The 24,338-nt window shown below is 41.7% G+C and overlaps 1 protein-coding gene across 1 annotated transcript; it reads left to right on the forward strand.

Moving 5' to 3' along the window:
* The first annotated feature begins 726 nt into the window (after window positions 1–726).
* Window positions 727–5,566, forward strand: LOC147465000 (uncharacterized). Its single transcript, XM_086510698.1, has 3 exons — window positions 727–1,556; window positions 1,624–1,630; window positions 5,046–5,566. Exons 1-3 carry the CDS (start codon window positions 928–930, stop codon window positions 5,100–5,102), a joined length of 693 nt encoding a protein of 230 aa, XP_086366824.1. The 5' UTR covers window positions 727–927; the 3' UTR covers window positions 5,103–5,566.
* Window positions 5,567–24,338: the final 18,772 nt, after the last annotated feature.

Below are 24,338 nucleotides of genomic sequence, written 5' to 3' on the forward strand. Positions count from 1 at the left end.
CGCATACCTAGCTAGGTACAATTGGGGGCAAAGGACCACCGGCCCCCCCACCAGGCCGGCAGTCCCCTGCCCCCAATCGTACCTAGCTAGGTATGGAGTGCCTCCCTCACAGAAGCTCATGATGTTGGAGTAAGTCACAATGTGGGAATTATTGTGAAAATTTGTCCAAAACTTCTTGTGGTATGGCAAAGTGAGGTGCCATGAGCACGACGTCAACAATGAGGTTGATATGGAGCCAATTTGCCAATTTCCAAGGAAAACGGGCATGTGCCAAAAGAGAGCAGAAATGGTTGACTTGTGGCAGAGGTGGGCTCTAGCTGGTGGCTCGTGAAATGGACTATGGACAGTTGGGTTTTGGGGGGGGGGCCTTATTTTCACGTGCAGCTACAACCTGGCAACTCGCAAACCTCTCTCTCCCCCCCAAAGGCGATGCAGTAGGTACAACGCATGCTTTACACTGTAGCGCAACATTTTGAGAAGTGGCTTTCCATGGACAAGAGCGGAAAGAAAAGGCGCTGGCAAGCACCAGCACAAGCTCAACAGCGAGGACAAGGATGTTTTGGTGGGTTGTTGTTGATCGACTCGGCCGCCTGCTTTTCTGCTTTTCTATTCTGCATGACACTTGACGTCGCTCAATTTAGATAAGGCCCACTTACCTTATGACTTGGCACCTTCCAAGTCGCCTCTCTCTCTCTCTCTCTCTCTCTCTCTCTGTGGAGCAGAGGGATCCCGATTCCCACCACTATTTTGTCTTCTTGCCGAACGCCTATGCATCGCTGCATGACACATGTGCCCACTCAAGACTCTCTCTCTCTCTCTCTCTCTCTCTCTCTCTCGGATAGATCTTTAAGGGGTAGGGAATGGTCATTTAGTGACCATTCCCCATAATGTTGACGACCACGTGGTGACCGGCGGAGGCCGGGAGCCATGTGGGAGTCAACATTATGGGAATGGTCATTTAGTGACCATTCCCGGCCGTCAAGGTCCAGGGGAAGGGGGCCAAATGTGAAAGTCGTGAACTTAGGGTGCGAGGTTGGTTTACGCGCTACCTGTGTGTCGTGCACTAGCTTGAAGCAGAGGTATGAAATTTCTGTTTGCGCTCGTATGGGATCCAGGCGAGGCAAGAAGATGGTCGAGAGGGCTCACAAGTCGACTCCGCCAGACATACTAGGTGATGCAGGCTCCATTCCTTCGTTTTCTCTCCTGCCTGTTGATATGGATTTAGCTACGCCAAGAAGCACAACGACTGTATGCTTTCGAGATTATAATGGGAAAGCGATCAGGACCTGTGCCGATTTTGAACATCCAGGTGGTGGTGTTGTTGAAGTTGCAGGTGTGCATTCGCAAAAATCTACCATACACCAAGTTACAGGCGGTGTTGATCATATACAGCATGGGGAAATGGGTTGCAATGCAAGCGGGTTTCTTGATGTTGCTGTTGCATTGGAGGAGGAGATGCTAAATCTGGGAGAGAACTCAACCAAGCAGAAGAATAATTGGGCACGGAAGAAATTTGATGCATGGAGGGAATTCTCTGGGATAGATTCTAGCATAGCGTTGGAGAAGCTACATTTACATACTTTGAACGATCTGCTTAGCAAGTTTTTCTAAGTTGTTTGCAAGAAGCGTGGTGAGTTGTTTCCCTCCGACACGCTAATGGGAATGCTGAGATGTTTTGGTAGGCTTTTATTTTGTGACAGTCAGCTTCACCGAGCTTGTGACACACTGAGCTTGTGACAGTCAGCTTCTGAGTGAAGTTTGATCAGATTGAGACAGTTTTAGTGACACACTGAGTTCTGACTGCACAGTAATTAGTGAGAAAATTTATGTGTCATCATTTTTTCTGAGTGTTGATGTGTCAGATTGTGGTTTAATTACAGATGCTGATGTGTTGTGTTGTGGATGGCAAAGCTAAATGAAGTGATATTTTTTATTACACATGCTGACTTGTCGCAGATCTAACGGTTGTTCATAAAATTACTGTTAGTCATATGGAGTAGATGAACAGCTCAGATTGCCTGCCCCCTGACCCTGAACCTTGACGGTCTCTTGGGATGGTTTCCTGCGACACTAAAATTCTCTTCTTCTTCTTCTTCTTCTGCTCTCTCTCTCTCTCTCTCTCTCTCTCTCTCTCTCTCTCTCTCTCTCTCTCTCTCTCTCACACACACACACACACACACACACACATTAGGAGAGTTTTTTGGCGTAGGTAAGGCCTTAGGGAAGCATGAACCCTCTCCGGAGCAAATGTAGACCGTTGATAAATCCTTTTTTTGCCATACTCACAAGTACGTGATACAATCTTTGAAAAAGAAAAGAAGAGGCGAATCAAGATAGATGCTCCTGAGGAGGCGATTTCAGTCGTGCGGAGAGAGAGAGAGAGAGAGAGAGAGAGAGAGAGAGAGAGAGAGAGAGAGAGCTCCAGAAAGTGCTTGAGGAGCTTCTTGTCTAGGGCATCATCTCTTGGAGTCCATGGCAAGGCGGTGGGCGAAGCGGAAGGCTGTGCTGCGGTCATAATATTTTTTGTAAAAGAAAATACAATTTCCTAGAATAGGTGTCGACTGTTGCCCGAGTGGTTAGGTCTGAGCGAACGGAGTTAATGCGGCATCTGCGTGAGTTCGAGTTCCCTTCTAATCCTTTTTATGAGGCAAGGGTAATAGACCTATGATAACCTTGAAATGTAATGAAAGGAATCATAAGGAATCTCTGACAGGAATGATTATAATAAAGGGAGAGTGAGTAGCAGCGAGTATGTTGTATTAACTTAGAAAAGAATGTACAGGTATCCTCAAGCACGATGGGTGCCTTGAGGGACTAGATACACTAAATGGGGCAACATTATCCCTAAAATACGAGAGCTACTTAGAGAGTAACATTTCGGCGGCTAATGGGAGCAGCCACCAAAATGTTACTCTCAAGTGTGGTGTGAGCCAAACTCGTGAGGACAAACATTTCTTGACTTCAGTCTTCAAAGTTCTTATGTTTTCCGAAAGCGATGATCGCTTCTTGCTTTCTTGAGTAATCTCTTTGAAATGGTCATTAAGTGGCCTTTTTCAAAGACCCATTGGTTCCTAGCCTTCCACGTTTGTTAGAAGTAGCAGAAGTAGACAATTTGTGTGTAGATTCCACAACTTGCCTTCCAAGAGTAGGTCATTCTTAAAGAACGGGATCTTCCAAGTCTTCTGTATCCATCGACACGTTGGGCCTCTCATAGTAGAACAGTTTTGGACCATGTGGAGGGGATCCTCACTGGCCACTTTGTACCTTGAGCATCTATCCAAGCCTATCTCTTGGGTTAATAACTTGACCCCCCCCCCCCAAATCACTTTCCATAGGAAGATCTTCATCACTAGGGGCAATTGCCGATATATTACTTGCTACAACACCCATCTAGATTCTAGCTAGTGCTTTTGCCACTATTTACTGAGTGGGGAGAAGAAGTCTGCTTTGAATATGAGTTTGTAGTAGATTTCCTTGGTTTGCATCTTGGTGAAGGTTTTGTTCTCAGGTCCCCCCTCCTCTCATTGTTCTAATCCTCGACATAGCTTTATTTCTTACAAAGAGGGAATTTTTTACTACTTGTGTTTGCTTGGTTTATGCCCATAGTGACTAGTTTTCAATGTAATTTTTATCGATGTTAGATCCACAGTTACTCCCTTACTCTTACTATGGGGTTAAAAACCTATGCATTTAATCTTGGTAGTGACTTAGGTACTTACAATGAGCAAGATTCCATATACAATATCATTGTTTTATTGCCTATGTTTATTTTTGTTTAAGGTAAGTGCTTGACCATGTTGTATATTCTTGATGGCATTTCAATTTGCTTAATTGCATTGTTATATGGCACATTGTACTGCTTGTAAATTGTAAGTTGTCATCATGTTAGTGAGTAATATTTTATAGTCATAAATTGCTCACTTTATCTTACATTTATGACTTGGTGAATGTCACATATTTGATATTGGTACTCCATACACCATGGTCGGCAAAGTCACAAAAGCGTGAAATTCATAGTGCTTGAAGATGGATTTAAAGATGACGTCTATGTAGCAAAGGTGTCCCAAGGACAATCTATTATTGTTACTAAACTTAAGACCTACCGTGAGGACAATATTGTGCATGTCACACATGCAAGCATCATTTCACCTGTAGGGATTGCTTCCCACCCTTCACGACCACCGATTTTGATATTTTTCTTTTGGAATAGAGGCACCCTTGATGGCTGGTTAGAGAGATGCAGCAAGGAGGGAAAGAATCTCCAATACAACAAGGTCATTCAAGATGTCGAAGATAGCACTAATCAGATTCAAGCCAACATGTGGAGCATCATCCATGGATTTCTGCACACCATCACGTTTTTGCATGCACAAAACTACACACATAATGACATCCATAGAAGTACCATCATGCTTCACTTTGGATGGCATGGTATCTATGTGGGCTTGTATGACTGGGGGGAAGCTACCCTCTAGAGGTTTCTTGCTTTGCCAAACATGTTGTCATGCACATTTGAGGACTGGACAAAGGGATACTAGTCAAATGCACTTGAGTGAATATCTACAAACCCACCACTTTTCACCAAATCACAAGATACATTACATCGGTGAAATATATGTTGGAGTTTCTGAAGTATCTACTTGAGAATGAAGACATCAATTATTGCCAGTGGGTGTCTAAGTACAAGAAACGGTTGGAGTTGGCCTTGTTTTCAACTATAAAGGATCCCTGAGATGCACACGATCTCTTGGAAGGCTTGAGCGCTTAAAGCTTATAGGCCATGGATTACCCACAGCATGGTTATGGCCATTTGATGATTGATAGCACAAATCACATTTTTCTAGCCCCATTTTTGTAACCCTCAAAAATCATTGATGAATTTTTATGTGCATCTTTAAATGATTTAAATTTTTTGTGTTGAGCATTAACGATGTTTGTCTGCCATCTCTTTGGTACTAGTGGATATCGTACTTCAAGTTAATGGTGTAGATCATTTTGTTTGTCTTTAAACTTTGAAAGTGATTTAATATTGTTTTCTTTTATAGGAAATGGTCATAAGCCAGATCCCAAATGTTGGCAGTGAGATTGATTACGATGAATAATAAGGCATCCTATCAGAGGAGTCCTAAAGGTTTAGCATGAAGGGACTCTCCTACTTTTCAGACAAGACATGGATCCTAGAGGGCCCTAGAGTGAGCCTCTTGACTACTGGCAACGTGGTGAGCTTTAACTATCATGGTGGGCCAAGAGAACTCTTTTCAAAGTGTTTGGACATGCTAAGCACAACACATCATTGAAGCTTTCAGACCTACAATATAAGAGTTTGGCAAGGTGGTTGTTGGTGTGCTTCATCCTAAAAGAGTGCATAATGCCAAACAACAATCAAATTGTAATGTACTTCATACAACAGGTTTTTGTACAAGATATCTAGACGAAGAGTGAATTTGACAGCAAATCACACCATGCAAGTATGGGCTTCCTACAAGTACAAATGGTGTGCTTGGAGAATGAGGTGAGTTTAACCCAATAGAGGGAAAGTCACAATAATCACCTTCAACCTCTCTGTCTTCTCCTTTATCTTGTGCATTTTCTTTGATGCCGCAATGCTCTATCAGACTTTGATTTTTGTTCTATCAATTTGTATATGTGTGCACTAATTAAATTGAAGATTCAACAAGTCAAAGAGTGCTCAACATTTATAACTAAAAAGTAAGAGCATGCCATTACAAAGTTTAGGGTATGTCACTCTTGACACCTATCCATCACAAGCACTAGATCATCAATATCATCTTGGTCAAAAGTCTCTGATGCCACTTTCCAATCCATTTCTTCATTACTCACTCATTATGAAGCAAGGCTATCGTGGGCCTGTGGTGGCTGGAAGTGTTCATGTGTTGCCTTTAATTGATGATGGGGCATGAATTAAAGGCATGTTGCAAAAAACATACACGACATCTTTGGCATGCTCAAGAGAAAGATGATTTCTATGCTTGGAGTGAATGAAATCATAGGCAGATCAGTTGTGTTCACAACTGCCACTAGAGGCCGCACTCGAGTGGCCACATGTTGGAGTTTCACTTTGTCTACCCCATATTCTTTCCACCACATTGGAGATGAGTGCTTCTTGATTGCTTCAATGTGACATGGATCTCAGAAGTTATCTTCTCTAGTAGCATAACAACATATTCGTGGAAAGCCTCTCTACACTTGTCGGTTGGCAGTAATTGGTCCCATACATATTTGAAGTCTCCCATTACCTCTTTGCTAGAGCCCTGACTATGTAGTTAAAATTTGGGGTCCAAAATACATGTTGCCCCATGCAAACATATATGCATTTGCGCCTAACGTCTTTCTACAATCCCTGTTACTTGTGTCTTTTCTCTAGTAGTAATTCAGTTCAATTCTTAAGTTTTCAAAATAGCTTCAGATATCAACCGTGTATGATCTCCAATTTTTGGATCTCTTTTAAAAATAAGAAAATTGGATGCGTTAATTTTGGTTTAGAACGCTTGTTGTGCAATGTTAAGAGGTTTTAAAGTGGAAAGCAAGGTTGTTTCCATGTTTTAGTAAGTCAAATAAACGTTTGGTTCCATTTTGGAAAATTTTGTTTTTTTTAGATTTTTTGTGCTTTTTGTGATTTTTGGTGCAAACAAGGCCACCTTAATCTACGAGTTTTGGGGAAGCTAGGATTCAATTTTGTAAAAAATTGCTTTTTGAGTGCTTTTCGATGCTTTTTGGTGAAAAACAAGTTTGTTTTAGCTCGGATAGGCTAGATGAAGCTGTGGTTCATTTTTAAAAATTTGCTTTTTTTTTTTGCTTTTCACACTTTTTTTTTTGCTTTTCACACTTTTTTTGGCTTTTCGTTATTTTTGGCCTTTTTGAGAAGCGATGTGCTATTTAGAATTATTTAAACACACTGATATTATTTTAGTCACCATATAGGTGAAAAAAGACATACGATAGAGAAACATGTTTTAATTAAATTTTTATGTAAATTATTTTTATAAAAAGAAACATCGTAAATACATTGAGACAGTATGGCAAGTATCATGGTTATACAAGGGTACCACCGTATTGTCTAGCTCACTCGTGGTTTCATTGGTTGTTAGTAGATGTTGTTTACAAAGTTAATTTCTATAAGGAAAATTGGATGGTTTTGGCCAGAGTAAACTTTCAAAAGCTATGCCATGTTTTTAGCTGGAAATTCAAAAGGCGGGGGCTAAGTTAGTATGAAGAGGGGACACCCAATTTTGCATTGGCATCAATCCAGTCTACTCAGTTGTTGCAGGCACTTTGCATAATTTGAATTGTGAAGGCATTTCCATCATCCCATAATCGGATCTTATATATCTTTTCCTCTCAATAGGTTGTGTGAGAATGCAATGTTAAAATATTTTGGTCAATTTACAAAATCGTTGTATGGAAACCCTATAAAATGTTTTTCTTGATCCATCTAATTTCTCAATTGGACAACCTCACTTGTGCCCACATCGGGCACCGGGCCCACTTACCTTTGATGCCTAATCTTGAAGTGTTTCCTGCTTTTATCGTGCATGTTCTATATCCACAATGACCGACCAAATCAATTTGAGGGCAGATCTTTGCCTGCGATCCATCTAGATGTCACCCTACCTTATTTTTTTCGAGAAGACTAGCCGATTCCCACAAGTTGGCACAACTAGTGGGACACCCCATCTCCTATTTGATATGTCAGTTAGCTATATCACTAGCGTAGGCACTCCCCTTATTGCCCTCTACCCATGTTGACAACACCCTAATGCCTCCCTTATGGATCTTAATCCATGGGTTTTTACTAATTACCAAGGTGCTCCACTACAAGAGGTTGTGTGCTCTTGTGACGCTTTTAGTGACGAAAATACACTGGATTTTAATAACCCCCGGCGTCGCTAAAAGCATTGATACATGAACGTCGCTATAACAGTCTTTATAAGCGTCGCTATAATTGTCGCTATATAGCGACGATTATAGCGACGTTGTAGAGCCATCTATAGCGACGCTGCAGAGCCTTATATAGCGACGTTCATAGCAACGCCCGAGAGGAAAAAAAATTGGTGCCCTGATTGATTGACCTTTGAAAAAAAGTGCAAAGGTAGATATAGACCCAAAATAATCACCCACAAGACAATATAACCATTAACTCCATCATCCATAGTAAGTATTGTTTGCAAAATAAAGATACAAAATTGACAAGCGTGATTGATGAAAGTAAATCAATGACAATTGTATACATAGGCAAAATCACTTGATTGTTAAACTTTGCAAATGTAATAGTAACAAACCATTGTCATTATTTTAAAAATATACATGGTTTTCAAAAAGACGTATAAAAGTCGTCTCATGATACATAAGCTATGACAAAAAGAAACTAATGCTATCTAGCTATGGCTAAACTGATGTCGTCTAATCAAACGTCTCATTGCATCCAAGCGGCGTATCCATTGGATTCTGCAAAAAAAAACAATAAGACAGCTTTTTGTAAGTATAAACATATAGCGACGTTTATAAAACAATACAACAAATAGAAAAGAATAACCTAATACTAACCATGCCGCCGCGAGAACTCAGAATGTCCATAAGGGAATTTAAGGCCTTCCTGCCTGCATACTCATGCTCGTACGGTGTGGGATCACGTCCTGTCATCGACCACTGTCAAAACATACAAAGAATCCATTATATTAGAATTTAAAAACCCATAAACCTTAAACTATCAAACATAGAGACAATGCGAAAACACTTACAAAATCGGCCTCAAATGATGCCCACCCGCCGCTCCCCAAGTGGTGCGAGCTCCCTGCCTCTACTCATGCTCTGGCTTTTGTTGCTTCCACTTGTCAGGATTCTCGCGCGCTGCTTTCTTCGCATTCTTCCAATCTTCTTTGGCCAGCCAATCTGGTCTTTTCCACCCATGCTTGATTGCTTTCTGTACTTCGGAACGCTTGTGCTTGTAGTATTCGCGCATTCAAACCTTCATCACGTCTTCATTGAAGCCATCATCCCGTGTTGAAACGGGAAACTCGTCATGAAGCATGCTAATGACTCTGTCTTTTAAATCATTCGGTACTTCACTCCAGGTGTTTAGTATGTAGTGTCTAAACACCTGAGAGCAAAGACCGTGCATGCGCAAAATCACCTTCTTGCCTTCATCATCCAAGATGATGCCGCCACTGAAGTTCACGGAGTAAGGCAAGCCCTCTCGCCTCTGACGGGTGAACCTGGGTGTCCCGGCAGGGGTCTCTAGCGACGTGTCGACGAGGGTACGGACGTCAGGTGTCTCCACTGGAGTCTGAACCACGAAGCGAGGAGTGTCCACTGGAGTGACTCCTGGAGGAGTAGCTAGTGGTATGTAGCCTCTAGGAACGGCAGTCAACCGTGCAAAACCTGGTGTCGATGGCGATGCCATGGCTGGTGTCGGGATAGGCAAAGAAGGGGAGGGTAAAGAGCCTCGTCGAACACGAGGTGGTGTAGAAGCATCGGCGGCGGAATCCCCACAACAACCCCCACCGCCACCGCCACCACTAGAGCGCCGGCGCCTAGACAAGTGTGAAGATCATCTCATCGACACCGAAGCTTCGGAGCGCGCTGAGGACTCCGAAACAGAGGGAGATGCGGATGGAGTAGGAACGCGCGATGGTGCGCCAGAGCCATGACGCTCTACGTACCACTGTCTCTGCTGGGGTGACAAAAAAGAAAGAAACTCCTCATCATCCATACCTGCATTAAACACACGAACATTTAAACTTAATATTGAATGAATGGAGTAGAAAACATGGACAAGTAGATAAAGAGAGAGAGAGAGAGAGAGAGAGAGAGGAGGAGGTGCTCGTCGTCCCTTCTTGTGAGAACATACTGATAGCCGTTTTTCGGCTCTTTGTAATTGCCACAGTGAGTTACCTCACCCTACCAAAATCACCCAAACACTGTGGCTATCCCTACCATTTCACTGTATATAGGTGCGTGTGAGTAAGGGGACTTTTCCCATATCTCCTTACTGAAATAAAAAACCCTCAATTAGCTAGTCATTGGGCTAGTTGAGCCAAAAATAATAAAAAATATAAGTATATTATGGCCCATGCGTATGTAAATATTTCTTTGTATATAGGGCCTAAATAAAAGATTTTTTCATAATTATTTTGGTATTTATTTAAATATTTCTACCTAGGTGCGTGTTATTTATGCTCTGTACATTGCCTCACCATTACCACAATTTTTCTTACCATTTTTCATACTCTTTATTCCATATAGAAATATTTTCATGTAAGCTTCTCTTATATTTGGTGTAACTCCACCCCAACAAAAATCCAAAAAAACTAGTTTTATTTATGTGTATATTTTTTCACTATTGTGATTTTTCCCTTCCTACATCTATTTTGTTTTTTTTTTCTAAAAAATTAGAACACCAAAAATATTTATCTTTTTATGGTAGCCTCATAATGAGAGAGATTTCTTTTGACCCCTTTATATTTTTTCCACTTATATTATTTATATTTGACATGTACATATTTTTTAAACCCCTCAATATTTGATTTTCTTAGTTGTACTATTCACTTATATCATAATCTCAACAATATCTTCAATTATAGACCTACCAAATAAGGCCAAGGGTAGGTGGCATGCATACATGCACTATGGAGGGCTCACTCTTGGAGGTATTCAAAAGAATCATCCAAAGAAGGACCCCACAAGGACCTTGTGCAGTGGAAAAAAACGGTCGGTTTGCTGAATTTTTAAAGTTCACTTGCTCTCCGAATTTGAAAAGGTGATACAAACAAAAGTTGTAGCTCGTGGGCTGAACTTTTGCCTCAAATTTTTTCATATTTTTTTGAGCTACGAGCTGTGAGCTATGATTTTATTAGTGGACCCCAGTTTTCCCATGCTATGCAGCCACACTCTCTCTTCCACTTTATCATTTTCCTCTTTCACACACACTTCTCCACTCATCATCCCCACCTCTCTCACCACTCCTCTCTGCACCCTACTCACCTTCTCCTCAACCTTGAAGAATAAGAGAAACCATGGTGAACTCATACCTCCCACACACAATTCCATTCCAAAATTGACCACCTAGTCTCATTTTTCCTCCTCCAAATTACCCATATCTATCAAAAAAACCACAAAATTCAGCCTCTTCTCTTAAAAGACAGCATCATGGTGGTTGATTACTCAGCTTCAATTACCTTGTCTCTCAAGGAAGGTCAAGAGTGGAGAAAAAATGTACCGTCAAAGCTAGTGGACCGTCAACAAGCGTCAAAATTGGCCCTACTCAAGACACTTGGAGCATCAACCTTGTAAGAAATCCACCTTTTCTTACCTCTTAAGAGTTTTTCTTCCTTATTTGTATCCTACATGAATACTCCCATTGTAAATATCCAATTCCATTTGTAAATTAATACTAACTCTACTAACACTAACCCACTATGAAAAGTCCTATCACCTCCATTTCTCTCCTCTCTCTTTCCCCACCAACTTCTTGATAATTCCAAGCAAAAGAAATTAGATAAATTGCTGAAAATCTAACCCAACCATGGTTAGAGGAGTAACCCTAGCCTTCAAAATTGCTATAAAACGAGGGTGTAGCTAGCACAAAAGGGGGAGCCATAAGCAAGAGCACTATGCTATAGCTTGAGAAGCCAAGCTCAACCTCTCTAGAAGGAGCTCTTGAGTAGAAGCTCATTGTCTTATGCATGTGCATGTGTTGTAATAGGGGATTAGCAAGGGAACTCTATGCCATTGTAAGAGAGAGGGTGATCATTCAATTGAGAGTAGGAAATCTATCATTTCTCCTACTAGTGTAAGCCCAACATTTGCTGAATCAAGGAGGGTGGATTTGGACTAAGCTTGGATAGTTTGTCTCCCTTCCAACGTGAAGTAATGGACAACAATGATGCGTAAGTGTCTTGGTGTTTTTTGTTAAGTTCTTGATAGCTTGTCTCTGGTGTTGTCATCAATCTAGCCATAAATCCCACATACTGTAAGAGGGCGACAGGGTGGAGAGGACTCCCCTGGCCTTAAGACAGTGATTGGGGTGGCTATTCTTGTGATGTGTTGTGGTGAAATTTACGCAAGCTATGTTGAACAAATACTAATCTCACTTTGATTTGTCATGACAGATTTGTAAGAAGGTATTAATGCAACAAGCACCCCCTCCCCCTTTCTCTCTCTTTCTTAAATATATAGTTGTGTTTGCTTGATCATTGCCGATACGTTTCAAAGCAGCCCGAGCACTATCTCTCTCCCTCTCTCTCTCTCTCTCTCTCTCTCTCTCTCTCTCTCTCTCTCTCTCTCTCTCTCTCTCTCTCGTGTTTTAGTGTGTGAGAGTGTTCCATTGGTGTTAGGGTTAGTGTAAATTCCTTGCTTGTTTGTGGGTTGCTCTAACGATTCTCCTCTTTTGCGTCCTAGTTCGCTCTTAAACTAGGTGGTGCCCCTTGTGTAGTTGGGATTTGGTTGTGGGTTCGTTGTTTTGGTTTGTGTTGTGTTGTGCCCCAACCCCATTGAGCCGCACGGGAGCCTTGAAGGGTGTCTAGAGGTTGCTCTTCTTGTTGCCCGCCCCGGACCGCCTCAATACCTAGAGCATACATACCTGGAGTGGACGCAAAGACCATTAAATACAATGACGCATATAAATACAATGATGCAATGACGCGTTCTTCTTCTATTCAACTTGAGTGATGGAAGAGGCAAGTCGATAACGCGGAATTTTCAATCGAAAGAGAGAGAGAGAGAGAGAGAGAGAGAGAGAGAGAGAGAGAGAGAGAGAGAGAGAGAGAGAGAGAGAGAGAGAGAGAGAGAGAGAGAGAGAGAGAGAGAGAGAGAGCGACACAATCAAATCTTGCAGTCAAAAAACCAGGTGGTGGAGCTGCATGTGGCCATGGATTGCCTAGGATGTGAGCGCAACATCAAAAGAGCGTTATACAACATGGAAGGTACTTAGAGAGCTAGAGTTTTACAAAACGTAGCAAAATTGTTCAAATATAATATTTATGGCTTTAAGAGATATCTCTCTCATCCTCGCATAGCTCAGCATAACTTCCTATATCTATATAGAGCTCTCCGTTTAAACAGATGTCCTCCGTTTCATTTTGTAGATCCTCTGCATGCACCCCATAGAGAGTAGCAGCTTGATGTTCGTCTGGCACCACCTCAACGGCTTCTGACTGAGCATCTTCTCCGATCTCCTCCATTGATGCCACTGTGATTGGCACATGGTAGCCTTCATACGTCCGTGCACTATGAGGGGCTACCTTTATGACGTACCACCAGTTTGATGCAGACTTTGTAGGATGAAATATCACCTGTCAGAGCCACATAACTTACATGATAGCTTCCAAGCACATAAATTCTAAAATGGGATGTTAACTATTTACATACTTACTTGTTCACAATGCTCGGCTAGTACGAAAGTGTCTCTTAGGTCAGTCCATTTCTTAATTGAATCCACCTCAAGAAAACCAGACTCTCCTCTACGCACAATAGCGTTGCGACCCTCCATGATTATCTTGAACCATTGCACGTCGAACAAGTCAACAAAAAATCCTCTACAATCAATCCTCAAAATCTCTTGTAGCGTGGCAAAGTAAGTGAGTTCCACCACCACAGGATCTGCATCAAGATCTGCATCAGAGGATCGTTGTCGACTAGACTGTTCAAATTTTGCCATGATTCCACAATCTTGAGTAAAACGCTTTTTATCGATCCGTTCCACCCTAAAATGTCGACCTTTACACCATGCTGTTGTGTATGAATTATACTACAACCAATGAAGATTATGAGTGTGTTGACCACTGGGTCAACAACACAACATAACTCAAGTTTCGTACCAAAGTCTTATCGTTTGCGAGTTATGAAATGCTGCGGATTATGGCTATAAACGTCATTTGTAATGAGTAGTTATTCTAGTTTCAGAAGCCGGGGTGCAATGGCACTTCCAGATTGTAAATACAAAGCCATTTGACCCTTTCAACCCCATTTTTGGTTAAACCTAAGGTAGCCTTAGTATATATGGTACCTAGGTCATTTTGTAAAGGGGGGGAACTTTAATCATAATCTAAACTGGAGCGCTGCCGTCTACTGTGTGTGAGAGAGAAAGAGAGTGAGCGTGAGCTTTATCCTCTTGCTACGCCCGGCTCGCTCAACACATTGGAGATCCGACTGCACCATTGTTGTAGGCTCGAGGAGAGCTACGCGACAACGCCAAGCATTCCACGCGAGACGAAGCGCACACGCCAACGCATCTACGAGCTATTTGTGGCCGTAAGTGTATCAAACGATGTTTGTTTTTTGCGTGCTAGTAGTCTATAAAATCATGGCGACATAAGCTACGCATAGGTACTCATAAATTTCAGTTTTGGGCACTTTCAAAATTTTGCTCTGTCATCCTATGCGTTTTTCGCAGACGGGTTTAGAGTGAGGTTTTTGAGTGTAGAAGCGTAGGGACATGTGTATCCTAGTGAGGGGATGGTGTTCCTTAAGTTTCGTAGGAATCTGGCATGATTAGGTGAGTTATCTTCCGTATGTGTGTATGTGGCTAGGTGGTGTAGTTGAGAGCAGTGAGGTTCTTGATTGTTGTTTAGTTGGCCTTCCAGAGTGTTGTATGTGTAGGATGGTCTCAGCCTGACAAGCTAAAGAGATTTCCTCCGTGTGCCTGTCGTGTCATCTGTGTCCTCGATTGACATTATGTTGATCTAGGTAGTGTTTGCATGCACTTCATGGGTGTGTGTGTCGCTTCCGCAACATTGGCGCCGCTGCCGGGGACAGAAGGACCTAAGTAGGTTTCCTACTAACACTCGTGTGATGGTTGCTTGATTTAGTTTCGGCTAAAGAAAGCGTTTTTCTTAAGTGGATTTGGAAGAGGATATTCCGCGATCAAGTGGATAGCCAGGAAGCATGTGTCTTGCCGAGGGTCTGCGACTAGATAGGTTTAGTTAGGATCTGTGGATTAGAGTAGTTTTTGGTGGTCGAGTGATTTGTGAGGTGATAAAAGCTATTACTAGTCCGTGTGTGGCAGTGAAGCGTTTTTCTACTCATAGATGCAAAACCCCATATGATTTGTAGGAGTAGCTTTAGGTAAGTGATCCGATTCTGATCTAGAGCTATTCAGCACTGAATTATTTGCTGAAGTGCTTGATTGCATTTGAAATCACGAAAAAGTGTGCTTTTGAGGGTAAAATGCATTAAACAAGCTTTTGTGGATATTTTTGTATGACTGACTGATGTTGTGCATATAAAAGAGCATTTGCAAGGGTTCTATGAAGAAAGCCTGCAATTCCGTAAACATAGACATCCTACGCGTAGGATGTCTCAAGGGGGTTCTGGAGACCAAATTTGAAAATTCTGACTGCACCAGTGTGTTCAAAAGGGGGGGTTTATCCTAAGTATACATTGAAACTAGAGTTTTGACCAACTCTTGACACCCAAAAGACCAAAGACGGAGTGTCAAAAATGCGAAAACAAGAAACTTAAGATTCTGAGCACAATTTTGCATAAAAACTGGTAGGAATTCTTGAAAAGTAGTGCTCAAGACTTGGGGATGCCTGTGGATGAATTCTGCCAAAAATTTCATCAGTAGATATCCTACGCGTAGGATGTCTAGAGAGTGATTCTGGAAGCAAAATTCAAGTTTTGACATCATACCCATATTCTGCATGTTGTGTTGGACACACACACCAAAGCTCATGTCATTTGGACATATAGACTGAGAGTTAAGGGGATGTTACTCTTTCAGAGAAATATTTTTCCAAAAGTGGTGATTCTGAGCAATTTTGACATCCAAAATTTGTTGTGATCACATATTCTTGTTATATGCATCAAGAAGCACCTTGGGTAGAAACAGAAGTCCATTCTGAGAAAAAAGACATCCTATGCGTAGGATGTCTACAGGATGATTTGGTGGAAATTTTGAAATTTTGAGTTGACCAATGTGTTCAGAAGGTAGGTTTTACCCTATTTTCATCTGGAAAGGGGAACTTGACCATATCTTGACAGGATAAGACCAAAAGACGAAATTGCCAGACATCCTACCCAAATTGTGCCCAAGGCATAATTTTTGAGACCAAACCATAGGGTGACTTCATGTGTATGTTATACATGATGTTTTGAGTGCATGTGGGTAAGAAAATTGGGTTTTAAGCAGACTTTAGCGTTTTTTTTTTTGAGAAAAAAGGCTAGAACAGCTAGTTTTGGGGTCTTTTGACATCCAAATTAAAATCTAAGCATAGCATTGGGTTGCTAACATCAAGGGGAAGCTGCGGCTCAAGTTTGGGGCAATTATAAGCACTTAGACATCCTACGCGTAGGATGTCTTCACCATGATTTAGCACTCCAAATCAACCTCTGAGCTTACCACAATGATCAGCACCTTAAGGAGAGTCTGTGGTTCAAATTTGGGGCAATTCTGAGCAGTTTGACATCCTACGCGTAGGATGTCAAAGGCATGATTTAGAGGCCAAATTCAAATTGTGGACATAGTAGGGTGTTGTATAGCCTTAGGTAAGCCTCCTAGTCAATTTTGGTCCAATTTGGAGTTGATTTGACTGGTGAATTCATCAGAACGGACATCAGGCTTTTGGAACAGATTCTTGATCATTTGACCAACCTATAGGTGTCATAATCAAAAAGTAAGAATAGCTGTGAGTTTAGCACATCAAGGGAAAGCTACAGTGCAAGTTTGAGCTGAAACAGAGCGGAATGTCTCCTGGATCATAAAGTGGTCAAATTCTACTGTAGCCATAAAGGGGGGTTCTAAGTGTCTCAAGGATTCCAGAACTTTCTTCAAAAGTGAATTTGGACCTTGTTTGGCCTATTTACCAAGCAAAGACAAGATTTGTCAGACATCCTACTCTTGGAGTGCACTAGAAGCTCTTGCAGCCTAAATCTTGACCTATTGGCATCCAAATTCAATTTTGAGTATACCATTGGGTTGTTGAGCAATAGGAAAATCTTGGGATCAAGTTTGGACAAAATCTTAGCAGTTAGACATCCTACGCGTAGGATGTCTCCATCTTGATTAGGACTCCAAACCAACCTATGAGCACACCACTGTGATTAGCACATCAAGGAGAAGCTGGGGTGAAAATTTCAAGTCATTCTGAGCAAAAAGACATCCTACACGTAGGATGTCTCAAGGCCATTTTTAGGTCCAAAACAACCTCTGAGCATACCATTGTGTTGCTAGACTTAAGGGGAGTCTCCGGACCAAATTTTGTTAAATTTTAAGCATATAGACATCCTACGCGTAGGATGTCTCTAGGCCAGATTTAGGATCCAACTGTACTTTTGACCATACAGGAGTGTTCACAGTGTCACAGAGATCCCAAATCTTCTTTTAAAATTGAATTTGGACTCATTTTGACCAGTCTAAACTGCATTTCACTATTTTGGCCATAACTTTCACAAACGGTATCGGATTGGAAAAGTTTTTATATCAAAACGTAGCCTGAGAGCAACTCTACAGATCTTAGAGCAAAACTTGAACTAAATGATGCCTATGGAAACCATTTAGGTCAACTTTGAAAAAAACATTGTTTGAGGCCTCAAAATACATCCGCAAGTTAGGGGTGTCTAAAAGCGACAATTTGCGAGAATTGTGACGAAACGGTTGCGGTTTTGGACATAGTTTCAACTTTTCCCTAACCAAAGCACTTGAACACAGTGGACTAAATCTACTTGAACCAAGCAAAAGCTCTTAAACCCAGAAATCATGTCTACCCTAGATTCAAACGCAGTTTACACAAGCTTGGAGATCCCGACGATAGAGGAATATCCTCCCACAATGGATCTTCCAAACTTGCAATTGATAAATATCCATCTTGTTGAGAGAGTTTGGATGATTGGTCATGAGAGTGAAGGACTATATAGATACATTGATGACAATGAGGTCAATCTTTATAGGTGCTCAGATCCATACCTAGAAGAGATAACGAATTACAAGCTCTTATATGTCTACACATATGGAGTCGACTGTCAATGGAGATCTATAGTTGTCGGCAAGTATGGACGAGAATACAGAGTTGTAGAAAGCACAAATCCACAGACTGTAATAGAAAGAGGTGGATATTTGGTCAATGAAGGACCACAAATTCCTCCACCAAACACGAGAATTCCTATAGGAATTCCAAGAAGAGAGCCACTAGGATTCCCTTCAAGAGCGATAACGAGAGAAGGATTGGGAGAGTCTCTGGTTAGACTTGTAGACAATCGACAAGTTAGACCATCCCAAGTCAAGAAATGGGTAAACATAAAATACTCCGGAGATAAAGATCCGAGAGATCATGTAACGGCTTTTAGAAGAGTGATTAGAGCAGAGGAAGTTTCAGATTTTGCGACACAGTTTGTGGGATTTGGATTGACTCTAGAAGATAATGCAGCTACATGGTTCAACTCGGTGGAAAAATGGGATTTTGAGACCCTAGATGAGCTGTTTGAGGAGTTTATTGAAGAATTCTCGCCAAAAGGCATTGCTCACAACACGGTCTCGCAAATCCATAGATTCAAATAGAAAGAGGATGAATCAATACGCAAAGCATCATTACGGCTCAAGAGATATGTGAAGCTCTGTCCGAGAGCGGAATTACGTACGCAAGCATGACTGATGCTGATCTTTATCCAGAGAATGAGACATGCGGGCCTTCAGAAAGATCTGCATATGATAAGAAGGATGACGCTAAACGAGTTGATCAAAGAAGCTCTTTATCTAGTGGATAATTGTGAGGCATACAAAGAAAAGGACTTAAAGAGTCAAGGAGATGACACATCCTCTCAGCACAGTGTTTCACAGATAAGTGAGTCCATTGCCAAGCCAACCGCACCTATTGATCAAGAAAAGCTTATCGAGGACTTGGTCAAGAGGTTGATTCCTCTTGTAAGGTCTGATTCGGGAGAGGCGAAGTGGTGTGAAATTGAGAGAAAATGGACGAACCATATGGGGGAAGAGTGCTATTATAGCATGGAAAATGCTAGGGAGAGGTATGTACAACCTGTTCCAGAAGCACCTACTCCACCTAGATACATACAGGGAATGCGCCAGGACCAGTACGAGTTTTAAGGCCACAACTTGTCCTAGGAAAACAACCTCCGCTGCTGCCAGGTGCTAGAATGACGGTAGACATGAGATACATGCCAATCATGGAAGCATCAAATAAACCAACGCCAGTACCAGCTACAATGTGGTATAGCAACCAAAGTGAGTACTACCCTTTGGAGCAACAAAATGTGAGAGAAACACATGGAGTGGTGAGGCCGGTACAACCTCCACCTCGTGGGTTTCAGTCGAAAGAAAGAAGGTATGAAATGGATGAAAGGACATTGCGATTCATTGCAAATAGCGGCTCATCTAGGTCAAAGCTTGCTTATAGCCAAGACTAAATGCTAAAAGAATCTCCTCAACCAGAGACAGATTGTCACAAAAGTCGTGACAACCACTTGGTCAAACAATGTCCTCATACAGAGATCACTGAAGTAAATGCCTATTGTCTTGAGTGTGGCATCACTCACTTGATCCCCGATTGCCCGAAAAACCCAAACCAAATCGGGAAAATCATGACAAATGTATTAGGGATTGTTCAACTACCTAGTATCTCAAAAAATGAAAATGTCGTACCAGTTTAAGTGGTTACGAGAGCACAAGCTCAAAAGAAAGTTGATGAGAATCCAAAGACAAAGAACACGGAAAGTGACACGATTCCAAAGACAGATGATGGACCAAAGACACACGCACATAGTCAGAAAACCAAGAGCAAACGAAATAGTTGGAAAGCTAGAAAGACTAGGATGAAAGCACGCAGGGAACGAGAGCAAAAATCCCTAGCTGAGAAGCTTACCGAAGCTGAGGAGAAGATAAAACAACATGAGGAAAAGGAGGCACCTTCTCTTACACAGATGGTTAAACCTCTAGAAGAACCATCCACGGATGAGAAACCGAGAAGTGCTAGTTCAAGAGGATCTGTGTTGGTAGAGAAGGTTAATGAGACATTAGATGCCCTCTTGAAAGCCTATGATGTGAGGCTCAAAAACAACCAAACCCAAGAACACTGGTGGATGACATATCCCTATGCGGAACTAGAAAAGCAAAGGTTTGAAATGTGCCAGAAAATGATTCAAACATCCCAAGCTTTACTAGAACCACCAGTTGCAAAACCTGAGGATGTGATCCGTGTCCTGCCTACACAAGTAATCCCACCAAACCAGAAACTAAAAGAGCCAGATTCTAGTCATGAGCACAGACCAAACCTCAAAGACCCAGCATTAGAACCAAGGATAATACTGAATACCACGGATAACTCTTCCGAGGGATTTCACCAAGCTATACCTGAGGATTGTAAAGAGATAAATGGTCTTGACAAATTGTGGAAACAAGTCAAAGAGGCCAATGAAGCTGATGACCTAAGAAGACTAGTAGACAAGACTGGTGATGAACAAGGAGTGTTTCTACTACCAATAGAGGAATTTGAGACTGGATCTCAAATGAATCTAGACGTGCAATCGTATTGGGGCGAAAAAGGATCTGTACAATCTATCGATAGTCAACCCCATTCGCTAAGAACACTACCGTCCTACATGGGAGAGTACGAGACCAAGTCAGATGTGGTTGCAGTCCCATCACAGAGACTGTCTCCCAACAAGGCCATCGATTCAAAGGGGCTAGTACATATTCTATCTACCCCAGTCACCTGTACAATAATGTTAGCCGAGTTGCTCAGAATAAGACTAAACATGTGGGCTAATGTGGGTAAATGTCTAGAGAAATTTGGTGTAAAAACCCCAATGACTCAAATCGAGGAAGGCATCAAAGAGCTTGAAATGCCTCAACTAAATACTAGACCAATGCCATTAAACAAGGTAGCCAAGTATTACGAGGGAGAAGATGGAAACACCACCCTTCCTGTGGAATTCAATGGTGTAAAAACCATGGCAATCCTTGACAGTGGAGCTGGTGTGGCCATTGCAACCAAAGAGGTTTGGAAAAAATGGGAAAATCCTTCCTTGATATCCACACGAATGACCCTGCAGCTTGCAGACAGACACAAGGAAAAGCCCCTAGGACTGCTAGAAAAAGTACTTGTTACTTCTTGTGGCATTGAATATGAACACACTTTTGCTGTTGTTGACTTTGGCAAGAAGAACAATTATGACATCATTCTGAGAAGACCATTCATGCGACAATTGAAAATGGTCCAAGATTGGGGTTATGACCATATATACCTGAGACATATGGAAACCATAATAAAGATAAACTTGAGGGACCATAGCTATAGGGATGTGACAAGAACACCGATTGAGGAGTTTGATTCCGCCACAGTAGTAGGATCAGAACTTCCAGCTTGGTTAGGTAAGCCTAAAGAACTGTGGATGTGTGGAGCTTCACAATGTGGTAACTTGAAACATGAGGAATGTATCCTAGAGCGGGTTATAGAGGATAGGGACTATATCCGAGAACCATTTCCTGAAGAAGAGTTAGAGCCTTTTGGATGGGAACACATCTTGGCTACTCCGGACGTGTGCGCCGTGGAGGATGCTCCCACAACAAAGTTTTGTGATGAAAATGGCTATGATGTCGTTCCTTATTTTGCAGTGAGTGTAATACAGGAAAACGAAGAGATCTAGACATCAACAAGCTCTCGAAATAAGGAGCAAACAAAGAAATGTGGAGAATCAAAAGATGAAGAAGACGACGAGTTCTACGACTCTGTAGAACACTTCGAGCTTCAAGAAGATCAACGACCCGGGAATCAATGTCATCGCTACACGAATAAAGTGCATCAAAAGTGGATTCCAAAGTCCTCGGTGAAGACACAACCACCACAAGCATCCTCATACATGGCTCCTAATAAGGATGCAAAGACTCACCTAGGAGGAATACGACCAGAGCAACGAGCTAACAATGCTCTAATCAATGGGCTAGAAAAGTCCTCCAAGAAACTACCACCCACGAGCAAACAGACAGTAACTTTCCACTACCAGCCAAAAAATCAAGGGAAAGTACAAGAAGTCAACCTTGCTGAGGATAGTAGCGATAGTGATGAATCTTACGACATCCCCTATCATCAACTTAGGCCATCACTATCACCAACCCCTTTAGCAACAACCATGACAGGTCAAAAGAACAGGACAACAAGTCAAAGCCAAAAAGATCAACAAATCTGGATACCAAAAAGCCAGATTGGCCAAAAACAGATATGGATCAAGAAGACAAAGATCTCTAATGACAAATCACAAGATCCAACACCAAAACAAAAACAAAGAAAGCGTGCAGGAACGGGTAAGAATATCACAAAGTCGCAAGCTTTCACAACTCAGGTTTGGGCTCCAAAGAAGTTGATTCAAGCACAAAAAAGTCAGGAATTCATTTGGATTACAAAACAACCACAGTATCAACTTTCAAAGCCTAAATCCCGTCCCCAACCAAGCGTACAAGGGCTGAAGCAAAGACCACTGTCGACTCACACAACAAAAAGGTGGATCCCAAAGAAGTCTCTTCAAACACAAACGAAGCACGGGCAAGTATAGGTTCCCAAACGAGCGTCAGCAACAAAACACCCAATAATCGCAAAGAAATGGGTCCCAAAGAAGAACAACAAAACTGTTGTCAGTGCATCGCCGCTTGAATTCTTACAATTCTTCCTACGATTACAGTACAGTTAGAAGAGAGCAAGTCGCTTCAATCAAGCAACGATACAGAAGCTTCAAAGACCATTACATTGCTTAGAATAGGAAGCCTCGCCAACAAATGCCAATAAGCAAATTGCTTATACCCACATCTTGCACAACATAAATCTTTTCCATGCATTGACTGTGTATGCATAATAGGGCTACACTACAAGGCCTGCATAGGCACAAATTTTAATTGCCCAAGCACAACACATACCCTTTGCGATACCCTGTCGTAAAGGATGACTCCAAATAGGAAGGGGGGAGGCATTCTGAATGCGGACCTAACATTATGACTATTAGAGGGCAATGTTTTGTGAGATGCATTGAATTTTTGCGTTTTATTGTGATAATTTTTTGACGAAATTTAGAGTATATGCCCTCATAGTAGTGTTATAGAGGAGTATGGGGACAAAATTCATATATGAGCCCCTAGGGACATGTGTATAGTGTACATAGCATTTAGATTTCTATTTGAATGATTTTTCTTTTGTTGAGTTGTTTTAAGATTTTCTTTGTTTATTATTAAGAAAAAAATAAAAAAATCCATAATCCACATGAAGAAAAGACTAACGAGAGGCCTGAGCACTACAAAGAGAAGAAGGTACAGGAAAACAATGAAACTTCACAAAGTATGTCTCAGCAGCCACTACAACATCCGAAGAACTTGTCACAAAGCAGTGTCAACATGCAACCGACAAGTCATACAAGTCAGAGTCGAGTAGCTAAGCCACAAAATGAGTGAGGTGTTAGTCCCAAAGCTTCAAGTAATATTCTCTGTGGTCTAAGCGTCTTAGCTATTCTAGGTTTTGCTCAAGCTGGAAGAGTTGACAATATTTACGTTGTGTCGCTCGTGCTGGTATAGGTGAGCAAAAGAGTCGAAGTCTAAGTACTTAAGTCTGGTGAAGTGAAGGAGAAGGTCCAAAGACACTCACGTACTGAGCACAGTGAGATACGAGTGGAGAAACTTCTACATCGACAGTGACCCTTCTTGGAAAGGTGGAAGCTATTGAGACATCTTTTGATGTCACATGTGCTACATTTATTCCTCGAAACACCCATCATCTCCTTCTTTCACATTGCATGCTTTTGGTGACAAATTTCTCATATGCATATAGAGTGTCCCATAATTGGCACTTGCATCGAGCACTCTTTCCGTGTTTCACCCAAGCACTCACCTTTCATGAACATGTACTTCACGTTCAACTGCTCAACTCCAATAAGAGCGTATACCAAAGGCATTTTTTTTCCCACCGGGTTTTTTTCCCTTTGGTCATCCAGGTTTTAGACCCTAATCTAAAGACACCTATCACCATCCTCTTGTACATATTCCTTCTACATCAACAATAAGGAAATGCTACTCAAATCAATTGACAAATGAATTGGAGCACCAATTTTAGATCATAGCATACTTCTTCTCAATGGCGAGTCGAAGAATGGCCTACAATGACAAAGCTGCAGACAACACTAACAACATGATTGCACAGGAACAAAGAAGTCCCCAATGAAGAAGAGCAGACATAAAGTAATCAGAGGATCTCAAAAGATGAATGGTTATGATGATAGATGTCCACTCTAATGGATCATAGTTCTTGTTGTGGTTCAACAAAGTTACAAGCAGTGCAACAGATGAAGCCAAAACGACAGCAAAGACCACATCGCCATCGACAATCAGGTCA

Source organism: Adiantum capillus-veneris, chromosome 1, assembly GCF_014529385.1.
Source record: "Adiantum capillus-veneris isolate H3 chromosome 1, ASM1452938v2, whole genome shotgun sequence".
Lineage (NCBI taxonomy): Eukaryota > Viridiplantae > Streptophyta > Polypodiopsida > Polypodiales > Pteridaceae > Adiantum > Adiantum capillus-veneris.

Excerpts from the sequence above, each read along its gene's own strand:
- LOC147465000 (XM_086510698.1), top strand. The coding sequence starts at position 928 with ATGTGGGAGTCAACATTATGGGAATGGTCATTTAGTGACCATTCCCGG.